Source organism: Myotis daubentonii, chromosome 14 (genome assembly GCF_963259705.1).
Source record: "Myotis daubentonii chromosome 14, mMyoDau2.1, whole genome shotgun sequence".
NCBI classification, from domain to species: domain Eukaryota; kingdom Metazoa; phylum Chordata; class Mammalia; order Chiroptera; family Vespertilionidae; genus Myotis; species Myotis daubentonii.
Window position 1 is genome coordinate 35,559,088 of NC_081853.1, and position 12,751 is coordinate 35,571,838.

At 51.0% G+C, this 12,751-nt stretch overlaps 1 protein-coding gene across 4 annotated transcripts in view; it reads right to left on the reverse strand.

Moving 5' to 3' along the window:
- Positions 1 to 1,707: 1,707 nt before the first annotated feature.
- COLQ (collagen like tail subunit of asymmetric acetylcholinesterase) overlaps positions 1,708 to 12,751 on the reverse strand; it is a 57,054-nt gene continuing 46,010 nt past the window's right edge. For 2 of the 4 annotated variants that reach the window (XM_059664021.1, XM_059664020.1), the window contains exons 13-17: positions 7,738 to 7,877; positions 6,763 to 6,882; positions 6,227 to 6,347; positions 5,655 to 5,738; positions 1,708 to 3,380 (exon numbers count right to left, since the gene is read on the reverse strand). In XM_059664021.1, coding sequence (XP_059520004.1) covers positions 3,178 to 3,380; positions 5,655 to 5,738; positions 6,227 to 6,347; positions 6,763 to 6,882; positions 7,738 to 7,877 — 668 coding nt within the window. In that variant the 3' untranslated portion in view covers positions 1,708 to 3,177. Of the gene's footprint in view, positions 3,381 to 5,635; positions 5,739 to 6,226; positions 6,348 to 6,762; positions 6,883 to 7,737; positions 7,878 to 12,751 lie in introns of all 4 variants that reach the window. The other 2 variants (XM_059664023.1, XM_059664022.1) reach the window with 1 other exon arrangement.

Below are 12,751 nucleotides of genomic sequence, written 5' to 3' on the forward strand. Positions count from 1 at the left end.
TCCAGACTGGTTTCACTCACATGTCTGGCACATGGTGGGCATGGCTGGAAGCAGGCTCATTTGAGACCATCATCCAAAGGGGCTTGCACGGCTCTCTAGCAGGGCAGTCTCAGGATAGTCGACAGGATGCTGCCTTCCCCTAAAATGAGTGTTCTGAGAAGCTGTATGGCCTTTTATGACCTAGCTTGGGAATTCACACAGCATCATCTCCACAGTATTCTATATGTCAAGGCAGTCAAAAGCCCACCTAGATTCAAGAGGAAGGGACATAGACACCCCTCCAGCCCCCTTTAATGGAAGAGTATTAAAAAGCCACCCACCCAAAGTCCTCACCTTTCCTCCCTGTGTTTTTGGCCTAGTCTTCTGCAGTTCTCAGATGAGCCATATCCCTAGAGCAGTGGCTCTTAAAATGTGGTCCCTGGTCCAACAGCATCCTCTGGGACCTTGTTAGAAATGTAAATTCTCAGGGCCCCCCCCCAGACCTGCTGAATCAGAAACTCTAGAGTAGGACCCTGTACTGTTTTAACAAGCCCTTCAGGTCATTCTGACAGACCCTAATTGAGAACTGCTGATTCAGGAAAATCCCTCGGTGAACCTCAGGCGATAACCCATTACCACCATTACTGCATTTAACTTTCCATCTAGCGGCTGGATTGAGTATAACCTGGGCAGGGTATGCAGTAGATTGTGGTCCTGTTCGTGGGTTGGAACATCAAAGACAAGAAAATTCATCATTGACTCTGAAGAAACTACAGGGGCCCAAATAACCACAAATGAAATTCACTTGAGATACTAATGTTCCTGCAGCAGAATTTCAGTGTTACATGGGCCCCTTTTCATATCTATAAAGGGAGTGGGACAAGGGGGGAAAGGGCAGGGAAATGGCTGATTTCTTTCTTAGGAAGGTTGTTTCTTGTAGACTAATCTGATTAAAAGTCAAGTGTATGGGACTGAAAACAAGCAGGTGAATCCCCAGAGAGAACCCTTCTGATAAAGCACTGTGAGTTCTTTTTCTGTATTTCAGGGGGGTGGATGAGATGGTGGGGACTCTGCAACCCATTACTTTTGTGTGATTTGCAACCCTCTCAGAATGTTACAAATGAAGGTGAGGGAGAAGAAAGACACTCCTGGAGCTTCTGAGTGGTAACTCTGGGTTGCTCAAGTGTAACAATCTCCTCAAACTAGAGGCCTGGTGCACAAATTTGTGCATGGGTGGGGTCCCTCGGCCTGGCTAGTGATTGGGGCGATCTGCAGGGCAACTGGTGGGGCGATCGGGAGGCCCCTGCTGGCACCCACCTAGGCTGGCCTGGTGCCACCTGCTCGCCGGCCCAGCCCCCCACTGCCGTCGCCAGTCACCTCCCTCTGCGGGGTGCCTGGTGGGGCGATCGGAGGGGCCCCCACTGGCACCCATCTTGGCTGGCCTGGCACTGCCCGCTTGCTGGCCCCGCCCCCTGCCACCAACGCTGGGGGCTGCTCCTGCGTTGAGCGTCTGCCCCCCAGTGGTCAGTATGCATCATAGCAACCAGTCGTTCTGCTGGTCGGTTGATTTGTATATTAGGCTTTTATTATATATGATAATTAAACATATTAGTGCCCTCCAAGGTGTGAGACCCAGGGCAGGGATCCTCTCAGCCAGGCCCAAGGCAATATTGGATCTCCACCATCCGAAACAAGGTCATAATACAAGGCTGGGGTGGGGCTGGGCTAGCAAGATGGCTTTGTGACCTCTGCACCCATTTCCTCCCTTATCCCTGAGGGAGCGGGACTGCTTCTAAGCTCTAGAACCCTCTGCAGTCTGGAAAGAAGAGTTGAACTAAGATCCCTCATTCCACCCGGCAATGCTGGACACTTTCCAAACTCCCAGGGAAGACAGAGCCGCAGCAGGGAAAGGAACTGCCTTTCTTTCTTTTTCTTTTTGCCTTTATTTCTTGATTTCCCACCGGAGATCCCAGTATGAAGGTGGTGGCTTTACATGGGAGCAACATCACCCCAGGACATGGGGTAGAGGCTGAGGAAACCAGGCTGACCGATGTGCCCACCACAAATGACACCTCCCTTGGGCCGGCCCCGTCTATCGTAGTATGATGGCCTGTTGGACCAGACGCTCCTGTCTGCTGAGTCACCAAGACTTAGCCACAGGAAATAGCTTTGTACAAAAGCCTAGGATGTCCCTGCATCTGGTAACAAATGGGCACATCCCATTTGAGGTCTGCCGTGCGGAGATGTCTTTCCAAAACAAAGCTGGGGCCCCACTCAGGAAAGCCAGTGATGAAAGGCAGCTCACAGATGTGCAGGCTGATGATCCTGAGGACACCTGTGGGGCTCGGGCACACAGACATGAGGACCAGGCTACGCACTATGACGACATGGGGGGTCACAAGAGTCAGCAGGCAGCCAGCAGTCGGAGCTCAGGACAGAAGCTGTCTTTGCCTAGAAGTGGTTGGGTCCCAGATGGGAAACCCGGGTGGGGCTCTCCTCAGCCCTGCCTGGGCAGGAACTTTGCTTGAGAATCTCCTGAGCCAGAAATGGACATGAGGGGCATTTGTGAGATGGAAGTCAAACTGCAGAGAGCCACGAGTTCAAGATGGAGTCTGGAGTGGTGAGACCATGAGAGCCGCCCTTGGGGAAACATGGAAAAGTGGAAGGCCACTACTCACTACGCTGTGCTCATAGGCACCCCAGCTGAGCCTCACCCTCTAACCAGACAGAGCATGGGTTTGGGGCTTTCTCAGTACTTCTTCATGGTTGGGTCTCTGGTTAGGGGAGTTGAGGAGTCCCTCAGTGGGTCTAGAGCTGGGAGCTACCCTGAGAGAAGGGGCCCCATTTCCTGCTGTGTGGTTCACCGGCCTGGAGAGAGCTGGAAGCTGGCTTCCCTGGTGAGATGCCCAGGCTTCCAGAAGTCAGAGGGGCAGAGGCCTATATCCCAGGTGCCCCAGGTGCCCCCACCGGGATGCGAGCAAACAGCCTGCAGGTCTATGTGTGTCTAACAGTGCTAAGCCAGTCCAGGGCCTGGTCGGCCATACTCCGGAAGACAGTGGACACTGCCGGTCGGCTACCAGCCCAGTGGGAGCCTGGGCCTCCCCAGGCTGGGCATGTGGGAGGTCTTCCAATACTTTGGATTAAGACAGGATGCAGTGGTCCTGAGTTCTTCCCGTCAGACTGAGTTAAAAGCACATCTTAGCAGCAAGAGTTTGACCTTGTTTTTGTTGAATGAAGGTGGTGGAAACTGGACCAGGACGGTACGAGGTCAGTTGAATGAGGGTGGAGACGCTGCTGCAGGTACGTGCGATGCAGCCACCTCCTGGCATCCTCAGGTGAAGTAGCGGCAGGGTGTGGAGTCGATGTAGCAGTACGGGGTGCACTGCAGGTCCCCATATGACCTGAGGAGGCAGATACAGGTCAGGGTGGACACCGGGCAGTGGGCAGGAGAGGTCCTGCCAGCCCTGGGGGAAAAGCCATGTTCTAAAGGGCCACTCTGGTGGCTTTGGTCAAACCTCATCCAACAGCAGCCACTGCTGCCCAGAGTTCTATAGAGACTGTTCTCATGCTCATGTGAGGCCAGGGATGTGGGGGAGTAGAGTCCAGGCCTGTGGTCTTTTCCCCTTGAGCTCAGCTGAGGGGTCTGGGAGAGAGGGTTGGTAGACTTGCCTTAACACAGCATCTCTGAGAGAATCTCCCCCTCTCGAGGCCTGAAACATGCTCGGCTCTGTCCATGACACCATCCTGTGCTGATGCAAATGTTCTATGGCTGTGCAGTCCACTACACAGCCACGGGCCCTCTGTGGCTACTGAGCGCTGGTAATAAGGTTAGTGTGACTGAAGAACTGGATTTTAAATGTTATTTCACTTTATAATTTAAATTTAGATAGCCACGTGTGGCTGCAGGCTACCACACTGGACAGCACAGTGTATACCTGCGTAAGCCCAAGTCCTAATCCTGAGACAGCGTGCTGTGCATTATGCCCACGCTCACAAGCACCCCAGGCTTCTAGGGATTAGGAGAGAAACCCCAGCACGCCAGGCTCTACCAGTGGTTCTCAACCTGTGGGTCACGACCCCTGAAAATACATCCTGCATATCAGATATTTACATTACGATTCATAACAGTAGCAAAATTACAGTTATGAAGTAGCAACGAAAATAATTTTATGGTTGGGGGTCACCACAACATGAGGAACTGTATTAAAGGGTCGCGGCATTCGGAAGGTGGAGAACCACTGCATGCAGTCCTCTTCTCCATGAGTGACTGTCTACACTCAGCTGTTGCCATGGAGCCATCCACCCACTGGCCCTTTTGCCAACTTTCCGGCAGGTGCCTGTTAGGAGCCCTCCTTACCTCAAGGGGGCGCAGCACCCACAGACATCAGATGCAGTGGAGGCCTGGCCAAGGCTAGAGTGCTTGGAACCTTGGGGTGACTATAGGTCTACAGCAGTGATGGCAAACCTATGACACGCGTGTCAGAGGTGACACGCGAACTCATTTTTTTGGTTGATTTTTCTTTGTTAAATGGCATTTAAATATATAAAATAAATATCAAAAATATAAATCTTTGTTTTACTATGGTTGCAAATACCAAAAAATTTCTATATGTGACACGGCACCAGAGTTAAGTTAGGGTTTTTCAAAATGCTGACACACCGAGCTCAAAAGGTTCGCCATCACTGGTCTACAGTCTCCGCTCACCCCCACTCCACCCCCCTCTGCCGTCTGATATGCTGATACAGGTTTGGGTGTGGGCATCGAAAAGATGCCCTTGAAAAGAGGAGGGGGCAATGGAGAGAGCGGCCTGGTGTTGGCTCCCCAGCTCTGCCGAGGGAACAGGGCTGGAAGAGACTGGGCTCCTGAGGGACATAAGAGGGTTGACAGGCCAGGTATCCCCTGGAGCTAAGGGAGGAGCCTCCCTGTTTTCCCTAGAGAGTTAGACAACTCTGGTTCTATGAGGACTGGGGAACGTAGCACCATATCACACCTTGAAAGGAGCTCAGGCCGCCACATTCTGGGCACTGAGTCAGTGCCTCACAGGGCCAGAGCCTTCAGTTAGCCTGGGGATGTCAGTGCAGAGGTCACAACACTAGAATACTCACCCTAAGCAACACAAACCCCATTGAAGAGTCTCAGAAATAATTAAAGGGGTCCTTGAAAGCAATACTGAGTTCCTGGGGTTTTCTTGAAGGAGCCACAAGTGAGCAAAGTTAGATGCTGGTGTGGTCTCACCTGCACCCACAGGCCTGGTGGGAGTTTGTTACACAGATGCTTAGATGCCCTGATACCTCCGCCCTCCACTGGGCTCCCTCCCAGACCAGTAGCCCCACAGACTAATGTGGTCATGGCGGCCACTGGGGATGGAGTTGCTCCCGTAGGGGTAACAGCTGAGCTTGGAGACTGCTGACACCGGAGCCCAGATGGAGCTGGCGGCCTTGGCTGCTCTTGGAGGACACCCAGTGGCTGTGGGTCTATTGCCTGTCTCCCCCGGATGAGCAGGAATCCTGTACTGTGTTACTATACCTCAGTGTCCAGAAAATACCAGGAACATAAGATGCACTCAAAGTTATTTGTGAAGGAAAGAGAGAAAGGAGGAGGGAGGGGGGAGGAGGGGGAGGGGGGTGTCAGAACAGCATGTGAGGGCATCCCTACCCAGGGAGATAGGTCTCACACGTCAGGTGGCCAAAGTCAGAGCCGTCACAGTCTTCCACGCCCTTGTGCCGGTGACCATCTCCACAGTATGCCCGGTGACAGCCTGAGAGGACACAAGCAAGTGCAGCCCTGAGAAGGGGCAGGGGCAGGACAGCCTGGGCTGGGCCCACTCACTAAAAAGGGCTTTGCTACTAGGGCTCCATCTGGTAAAAGTGAGTCCGGATTTAAATTCTTGGCTTCCCCCTTTTTCCTTTCACTCTTCATCACCCTTATCTTGCTTGTGGCGTCTTCTCTCTTTTTTGTTTGTTTTTCACCCTGATCTTTTGACAAAGAACATGAACTGGAATTTGGATTTTGCCAAGAAGTAGGATTCAGAAAAAAAGCAGGCCCTGGTGGCTTCTCTGGGGGCAAGGGCCTTGACCCCAACCCCCAGTGACCTGCCTGGATAATGAAGGAGTTAACATTTGGCCTCAGAGGCAGATCATCCCCACAACAGCTCAGGTACACCCCGCAGGCTCTAAAATGATCCCAAACCACCACAGGTGTCCAGGGCTTGCCCTGACCCCACCCTGATGGCAGGGCCCCACTCACTGATGCAGTCGTCACCCACATCATCGTTCCCGTCGTCACACTCCTCCCCTGGCTGCAGGACCCCGTCCCCACAGGAGCCGCGGTGGTCTACAGAGTAGTCCACAGGATAGAAGGGGGTCAGCTGGCCAGAGAAACACACCAAGTTACCAAGGACAGTGCGCCAGGCAGGGCAGGTCATTGGCACTGGGGACAGAAGCTCTGGGTCCAGGGGGGCTCTGCCGAGGAGCGCCCCCCACTCCTGGGTGGGAAAGGCACTGCTTTTTTGTCGCCCGGAGTTCTGTAGGGGCAGGAAGGCTGGGTCTGATCAACTCTGCCCTTGCAGTGCAGGGACGTGAGACTGTTGGGAACCTTGGCTCAGAAGAAAAGGTTCTATTTGGGGAGCCGGGGCATGAAGAGCTGCTCAGAGACAGAGAGGGAGGATGCGCAGCCCTTCCATGGAAACAGAACTCTGCACCAGCCTCGAGGTTGGCCTTCTCTACCTTGAAAGGTAAGTGCCTTTCCTGGTGGGGGGTGTCCCGAGCGCCTGCCTTGGGTACCTGGATGGGGAGCCAGCCACGGCTGTCCTTGAAGTACAGGGACCTCTGGTCTTTGCGGAAGGCGATGGCATGTTTGGTGTTCAGCCTCTCAAGCTCCTCCTGGTTGTTGACCACGAAAATCTGCCAGAGGACACACTGGTGAGGCTTCGAGAAAACACTTCCCGTGGGGGCAGGGGAGGGCCGGAGGAGGACACATCGCTGTCCTTGGACTGGTTATCAGTGGGAAGGGCGTTTGCCTGTTACACTCTAGCATTCCTCCTGATTCCCATAGCTTTTCAATCCAGTTCCTAATGTCTCCATTTAAAGTAAAAATATCCAAATTTTTAAAAACATTTAAAATGTGCCCAAGACTTAAATAGGAAGGTGAGGTCATCTAAGCAATTTGTAATTCAACATTTACAAATGAGTCTTAAAAAATTCGCAAAGGTGTTCATTACAGTGTTATGTACGTTCGTGAAAAGCTTGGGCATACCCCATAAACATTGACAATAGGACACTGGTTAAATAAATCACAGCACAACTGCATGGTGGACGGGTGATTATACATCAATTCAAATGATGTTTATGATGAACTGGTGTCCAGCCTTTACTACAAAATAAACCAAGGGAGGGTGGGCAGTAGTGGGCTGGCATAAAGAGGAAGCAAGATTGGCCATGAGTTGATAAATACGGAATTTGGATAAAGGGCACATGGACTTTTATTATACTATTTGTTTTGCTTTTGTATTTCTTTGAAATTTTCTGTAATTTTTTGTTTAAAAAGACAAAGAAAATACATCAAAATGGACTCACAACAAAATAGTTTTCTTCTGATTTTTCCTTATGTTCCAAATTCTTATGAGTGTGTACCCAGTATAAGTTTTGCTAAACAAATACATACATACATAAAAAATAAGTTTTATTATTACAAAGGCCCGAGGACCAGATGAGAGGTCCTGCTGGGTAACACCCCAGGTTTCTCCCACAAGAACCTACCGCAGGGACTCTCGGGGAGCTGGGCCCATACACGGATTCCCCATAAGAAGGGTTATTCACATTCACGGGGGTTCCACAAAGACATCTTCCTGGAGGCCCTGGAAATCCTCGTTCTCCTTTGGGTCCCATTGTAAGTTGTCCTAGCGAGCAACAGACGACTGTGTTACTAGAGCCAAGGAAGAGAAAACTAAACAGCCCAGGCTGATGTGAGCAGCCTTCAACAGAAAGAAGGCTGAAGTCCACAGTATTTCAGGGCAGAGGTTCAAAGAGATGCTTTTGATCCAAGATGTGGAGGAGGTGATGTTCTCTGGGACAGGATTCCTTAACCATGCTGGGTGTGGTAACACCCTTCTCCACCTTTATTCTCCCTTCCCTCTCTTTATACTTTGCAGCGGTTCTCAACCTGTGGGTCGCGACCCTTTCACAGGGGTCGCCTAAGACCATCGGAAAATACATATATAATTACATATTGTTTTTGTGATTAATCACTATGCTTTAATTATGTTCAATTTGTAACAATGAAATTGGGGGTCACCACAACATGAGGAACTGTATTAAAGGGTCGCGGCATTAGGAAGGTTGAGAACCACTGCTAGAGCCTAGACAGATAGGCCTTCTACTTCCCAGACTCCCTTGCACCTGGAGGTGACCGTGTGCCACAGTGTTGGTCAATGCAAGGTCTGGTGGAAGAAGGGTGGGCATCTGGGAAAGCCTGTCCTGATAAGGGAGAATCATCGCTGGGGAGAGACATAGCTTCCCCCTTCTTCCTGCCTAGAAGACAGATAAGATGGCTGGTGCTGCAGCAGCCATACTGCTAACATGAAGTAACAAGGATGAGGAGAGAAGCCACCATAAGGGACAAGCCAGGGGCTTATGGGGTCTGGAGCCCTGATAGTATTGACCCTTAGAGGTTGAACCAAAGTGGGCCACTGTCCATCTCTTGACTTTCTTATTGTATGAAAAAAACAATCCTCTCTTCTTAGACCACTATCAACAGGGGACTCCTTGCAGAAAATTGCTCACTAATAAACTTTTATTGTTTTTTTTAAAACTCATTTTATATTGTTTTTATATATAGGGTCTTTACAAAGGAACTTCTGAGTAAGCATTTTTAAAATTTCTTCTGGAAGAAAATGGAAGTTCAAAAATGCTCAGCCTACGTACCCTCCCTGGTACTGAGAAGAGTGTCCTGAAAAGATGTGATAAGGAAATTTATTCCCTGCAACATCGGAGACCTGCTAGGGCAGTAGCTCTCACCTTCATTTCTAAAGGCTCTGATGCCCAGGCCGCACCCCAGACCTTCAGGACTCCTGAGAACGGGACCCAGGCAACCATACTTTTAAAAACTCTCAGGATGATTCCACTGTGCACCACGGTGGAGAACCGCTGGTCTAGGGAACGGTCTTTCACATGCCATTCCCTGCACTTCTCCAGGGAAGCCTTTTTGAATCCTCATATTCTTTCCTGTTAACCTTGGATACAATCTCATGGTTCTCTATGCTTTTCTTCAAGACATTTATCTCTGTTTGTGATTCTGTATATTGTGAGATTATCTGATTCCCTCCCTCCCCCCATAGGATGTAAGTTCCACAAGGGCATGGCTGATGCCCATTTCCATTCACCAGGGCTTGACACACAGTAGGGGCATGGTACATGTCTGATGACTGAGTGAATGAATAAATGAATGAATGCAGACTAACTAGAAAGAAAAGGTCTTCAGAAAAATCTAGATGTCACAATTCCAGTTGGCAGAAAAGTGCTGGAGCAAGAGCCATCCAATCAACAGGAAGAGAGGAAAAGATAGAGACTGAAAAATGAAATGAAGACCCTTCCTCCTGGGAAAATAGGGGGGGAGTCTGAATGCCAACCAGTTGTTGGTTTCAGATTATAACACATCAGGGCAGCCAGCAATGGGGGAGACAGTTTGCAGATCCCAGAAGGACAAGAAATAAAATGGTCCCAGGGAAAGGTCTGGTCAGGACCCCAGGGAAGCAGCCACAGCTGGAGGAGGAGACCTCGATGGGAAGACCCCCACACCCTGAGCCTTCACCAGCAGGCTCAGCCTGTCCAGCCCAGATGCTGCCGGTATGAGGACAAGGGAGGCTTGTCAACATCTTATACCAAGTAATGGCTGTTCGTTCTAATAAGAAATAGGAACATGATCCTGTGGGAGGAGCCCCAATCTTGTGGAGCGGAGCCCAGAGAACAGAGACTCCACCAGCCCAGGAATATTCTGGTAGTTAAGCACCTGGGCAAACTAAGGGGGTATGCTATGTAACCAGGGATGTGAATGGCCCGAACAACTCCTCAGAACCATGGCCTCAAACGATTCCGGAGTTTGTCCCATTATCCAGCTAAGTCGTGCTGAAGCAGAGATTTGAATTCATGTTTGACAACACTATGCCATTCAAAAGACAAACATCTAGGAACACTGATGCTTGCAGGGAGATGGATGGCAATTCCCAGGTACCACACTGATTCACTTAAACCCTGTCTGGTGCAGGAAGGACTCAGCCAAATTTGTAATTTGGTTATTGCAAATTACATCCTAAAGGAATTTTGCCTTCATTCCCTCCCCTACCCCACAGCGCCTCTTTTGCTCTGTAACTTGGGTAATAAAAAGCTCCCACCGTCTCCACTTCCTGCAGCACCATCTCATCCCACAGCACTGGGCACCAGAACCAGAGGGAGCCTTCCCCTAAGATGACAGGATGTGGCAGGGAGCCTGCTTCCTGCCACCACTGCAGTTTTCCTGCTGACTCCTCCCAGCTGTCAGAGAGCATCTGTTTCGCTGCCTGTGTCCTGCCAGGCTGCACTGAAGGGCACAGCAACCCAAATTTCCCCACTTGAGCCTCTCGGAGCTGGTCCAGGGGGCCTGGCCTGGCCTCCATCCCTGCATCCCTGCATCCAGAGGACCTGCTCTCCACCTTTGCCCAGGGAACTGCTCATCTCCACTGGCTGCTGCGGTGGGAACAGGTCTGAGCGGAATCTGGGAAAAGGCAGAGGAACCACAGAATAGTCCCCACATCTCCCCCAGTTCCCACTCTGCCCTACAGAGGCTGCAGGGCTGAGTGGGAAAGCCTCAGACCCAGGAGTCATGGACATTCCGGATCAGATGTGGCCACCGGTCAGCTCTGTGAACTTGGGGAAGACACTTTTCTCTCAGGCTCATAGTTATCTGCAAAGGGAGGGTTGGACTAGCCCAGGAGAATTCTGCCTGATGATATCCCCAGATGGATTTGAGGCAAGGGTTCTGGGACCCTGGGAAGTAGTATGAAGCATCTTGGGGAAGACACATTTTTTCCCCCCTGAGAGTGGGTTTGGGACTTTTATCAGATTCTCAAAGGTAGTCTGAGGAATCACTATGGGGGCCTGGTTCAACTCTTGATTACTATCCAACTGGTCCCAGGCACAGGGAAAGCCTCCAATAAACTCCTTCCTTCCCTTCTCTCCCACTCCCAAAAAACTTTTCTAAAGAGCAGGATTATTGCCCCATTTTCTTCTCTCAGAATAATTTCTCCTCTCACTCTGAGAAGCTCTCAGAAAGGAAGTGACTTAAAAGAAGGCACAGGAGGGGACATCAGTCCAAAGAGATGGCCAGCACCCTGCTCTGCAATACCCAGGTGGGACAGACTGAGAGCCAATGTAGCCCAGTGAGCACCTGTGTGGACCAGCCCCACCCATACCACTTGCCAGTGCCATGGGATGTGAAGCCAACTCAGCCACAGATCCTGCCTCAAGGATTTGTCACCTAGAAGAAAGGTGAAAGACATCTGCAAAAAACAGTTACCAGTGGAGGGCAACAGCAGAGAGGCAATGTGTGACTGGGGAGCCAGGGGCAATAGCAGAGAGGCAGTGTGTGACTGGGGAACCAGGGGCAATAGCAGGGAGGCAATGTGTGACTGGGGAACCAGGGGCAATAGCAGGGAGGCAATGTGTGACTGGGGCAGCAGGGAAAGGAGACCCATCCATTAAGGACCAAGGAAGGCCCTACTGAAGAGAGGACTTTGAAGGAATGAGAGGATTTTGTTGGGTGACCCAGAAGATGACAGGAAAGTCATTTTAGGCCACAGGGACCCAGACAGACTGCAGAAATACGCTCCAGCTCTGCAGAGAGCAGGGCATCTGCTGGAAGGATCTGGAAGAGGATGGAGAGGTGGAGGGGAAGGGGACATGAGCATCCCCGACTGAGTGAGAAGGAGCTAGGAAACCAAGGAGAGAAAACAAGGCTACGATGGCCTACTAAAGGGATGAGGTTGTAATCCACCAGAGGCTGACAAGACAAAAGAGTGGGCATCTACGTGAGCTGCTGCTGGTCTCCAGGCCCTACCCTTCTCACCCAATCCAGGCCCAAGGAGGGAAGGAATTCAATTTAAATGAGGGCTGGCCTTTACAAATGGATGCATATATTAAGGTCTGACTATGCTAAAGAACCTCCTTATGCATCCGCACAACCCCCACGCCCCCCGCCCCTTCATGTTCCCGTGTGGCCCCTAAATGCTCCAAGGTCCAAGAGAGTCTCTTCCAAAGGCAAAACCCAGGCTTCAGGCCGTGCTCTCAGTCCCTGGCAGCTCATAGTCATGGGGATCGAGGGGAATGTTAGGCAGAAGAAAGATGAGTTGGAAGGACCTCCATCTGGATCATCTAGTCAACGCAGGGAAACAGATCATGGGGCATGGACACAGGGCCTAGGCTGCATCTCAAATCCAGCTCCCTTAACAAATAGAAGTAGATGTGACAAGGTAACTTGTTGGTACTATTTGAAAACTTCTGCTTTCTGTTCTCAGAAGAGAAAAGCTCCTAAGAGGGGGGTAGTGTATGAAGTGTGAGGAGAGAGGGGGCTAGAGATTGGAAGAGGAGGGATCCCCATAGGCCTGGAGAGAACAGGTATCCCCTCCCCAGTATCCTGGAGGAGATAAGGTCTCAGAAGGAATGGCTGTGAGCACTCTGTGGGAAGTGAACCATAGGGACCAGGATTCCCAGCCTTGGAGATGTTCTAATGCCTAAGCATGGC